Below are 2,574 nucleotides of genomic sequence, written 5' to 3'. Positions count from 1 at the left end.
TGGGAATCGAACCCAGAACCTTCTTGCTGCATGGCAACAGCTCTACCAACTGCGCCACTGTGCAGCCCCCAAATAGGTCTTAAAATAGACAATTCCAAGCATTAATTGTTTTAACAGTGACAAAGTCAATGTTTTGTTGCGATTGTCACAAAACTTTGATTTGTGATCATGGAAGCTTATTGAAGAATAATAAAAGTGATTCAGTTTAAAAGGTATAAAATACCAAGGAAATGTATGTAAAGTTATAAATTAGAAGAATGTTTAAAAAAAAAAAAGAAATTTATATTACATATCTCAGGAATTTAGCAAAGAGAAATAGTTTTGTCACCATTTTCATTTCAACATATATATATATATATATATTATATATCTCAGGAATTTAGCAAAGAGAAATAGTTTTGTCACCATTTTCATTTCAACATATCTGGTAAATTGGAGTCATACATGTTAATGACTTGGACTATTTTCTGTCGACTTGTGACCTACCAATCAGATCTGGATGTGTCTCCCTTGTCCTAATGACTCTAAAATCCCTTCCTTTCTAGGAATAGCAACACATGCCTCCTCACAACAGAGAACTGCCGGAAACTTCTAGTTATTATTTACCAAGACTCAAGTATAGACTTAGCTGTCAAAGAATGTTCAATATGCTGTTTCTCATTAAACTTTGTCCATTATTGTGGAGAATTTTACTAAAGGTTTTAACCCCTTTTTTTAGAATTTAAATCACTTGACTCATACTATTTTAAGTCATGCTGTCGCCTTCTTTTAATCTTCTTTTTAAGCCTTGTTTAGACTGGAAGTGCTTCCCTAAATAGCAGTTCTGTGTGAATCAAAGAGGCTTCACAATGCCAGTCTATCAACAGCAAAACACTTTATCAGGGGTGTTTCTTTGAGCTGACAGGAAGATTAAATGAATGATGTGGTGACTTGTTGCTTCACTGGTTTTGAAAATTAAGATCAGTCTCTTATCTGTGTTGTTTTGCTTTCTGTAATCTTATTATCAGAGTTGTGTCAAATAGGAAATTTACTCTTACTCTGTTTTGAATCAAAATTATGTCGTGAAGACATTTGTCACTCAGATCACTACAAAAATTAGTTCCCAAGGTTCTGTACGTTACTTTAGTGAAGTGTTAATACCCAAAATGATGATGGCTGATGTGAATATGAGAACTTGATCATACCTCAAGGCACACCATCTCCTGCTCTGCTTGGTCCGAGCCATTGTAGTTAACCTGGTAGCCCACGCTCTGCCTGCAGGCCCTGGTCAGCCCCTGAATCCACTGCCACATCAGGTACATTTGATCCCACACAGCACGGCCGTGGGCCTGATCTCCCACTGCCTCGCCACGCTACCACATGGCATGCTTTGAATTTGAGTCCTTACTCGCAGCTTTGCGCCCAGGTCTGCTTGAAATCGTAGGAAATCCACACTTGCCGGTCATCTCCTTTATGCTTTCCCACAGTCTGACATGAAACCCATCGTGACGGCAGAGGCAAAGAGGGGGTGAAAAACATCGACGACCCCAATGCTGCAAAGAGTGTTTACAAAGGAGAGGGCAGATGGGGATTAGGACAATGTTCCCTCTGGATACGATCCTGATTCCTCTGTGCTTTTCTGCGTCTCACCAGCTTAGGCCAGATTAGGCCTGGAGGTCTTAATGTCTGAGCTAGATGGACAGACAGGAAGACTACTGACAGGCACGGAGTCATTTCTGACTGTTTATGACCTATGTTTACTTAATATTTATAAATAATTTTGTTTTACATCAGACAGTCACTGAATAAATCTGCATGCAGCCAAATTATTTTTAATAACTTATAAAAACCATTTGTTTCTGGAATGCTAAAGATAATTTGTCACATTACAACAACTAACTAAATGTAGTGAATTGAGATTTAATTGGATTCAACAAAACGTAGTGCATAACTGTAAAGTGTTAGCAAAATAAGATGTCTTATAGACATAAACATAAGAGTGTAAAGTGTGGCTTCTTTTAGCCTCCTCAACTTAATTGGTTTTTGACACACATGGTATTTCATTGAAGTTACTTGGACAACCTTGGTGTAGTCCAAGACCTCTAAAGAATATATATGAAGCAGTTAATGCTGATAGTTGGACATGGTGGATGACCAGGGATATTGAAGACCTGTTTCTCTTCTAAAGGCCCTGGGAACCTACTTAGTATCACAAATGTGAAACAACAGAGCAACTGAAATGAAACATCTAACATCTCAAATAAAACTAAAAAAAAAAAATAGTTTGTTTTATCATGAGCCCAAACATATCATCAAATCAAACAAATTGTCATCAGTTTTACTTCACTGTTCAGTTTTCAGTCCAAGAAAACCACTACACTGAGCAGACTAGGTGAGTATACTCTTGGCAATCCGGAGGGATTTTGAAAGGAGGAATGCTCAAATGCTTTCTGGGTGCTCCAACCTTGTTAAATGTTAAAAAAAAAAAAAAAAAAAAAAAACATTCTTATTAGAAAAACATAACTCTACCAGATAGAATTTTGTAAAAAACAAACAAACAAACAAACAAAAAAAAAATCAGACTGAGGCGCATGT

At 37.1% G+C, this 2,574-nt stretch overlaps 1 protein-coding gene across 1 annotated transcript in view; it reads right to left on the bottom strand.

Annotated features, from left to right (window-relative positions):
* The window catches only part of rgs20 (regulator of G protein signaling 20), a 24,456-nt gene extending 22,859 nt beyond the window's left edge, over positions 1-1,597 (bottom strand). Inside the window, 2 exon segments of the mRNA XM_007548545.2 lie at positions 1,185-1,300; positions 1,303-1,597. Coding sequence (XP_007548607.1) covers positions 1,185-1,300; positions 1,303-1,366 — 180 coding nt within the window. The 5' untranslated portion in view covers positions 1,367-1,597.
* Positions 1,598-2,574: the final 977 nt, after the last annotated feature.

Source organism: Poecilia formosa, unplaced genomic scaffold (assembly GCF_000485575.1).
Source record: "Poecilia formosa unplaced genomic scaffold, Poecilia_formosa-5.1.2 Scaffold27, whole genome shotgun sequence".
Lineage (NCBI taxonomy): Eukaryota > Metazoa > Chordata > Actinopteri > Cyprinodontiformes > Poeciliidae > Poecilia > Poecilia formosa.
Note: the sequence above shows the minus strand (reverse complement) of the source record. Positions and strands in the feature narration are given on the sequence as shown.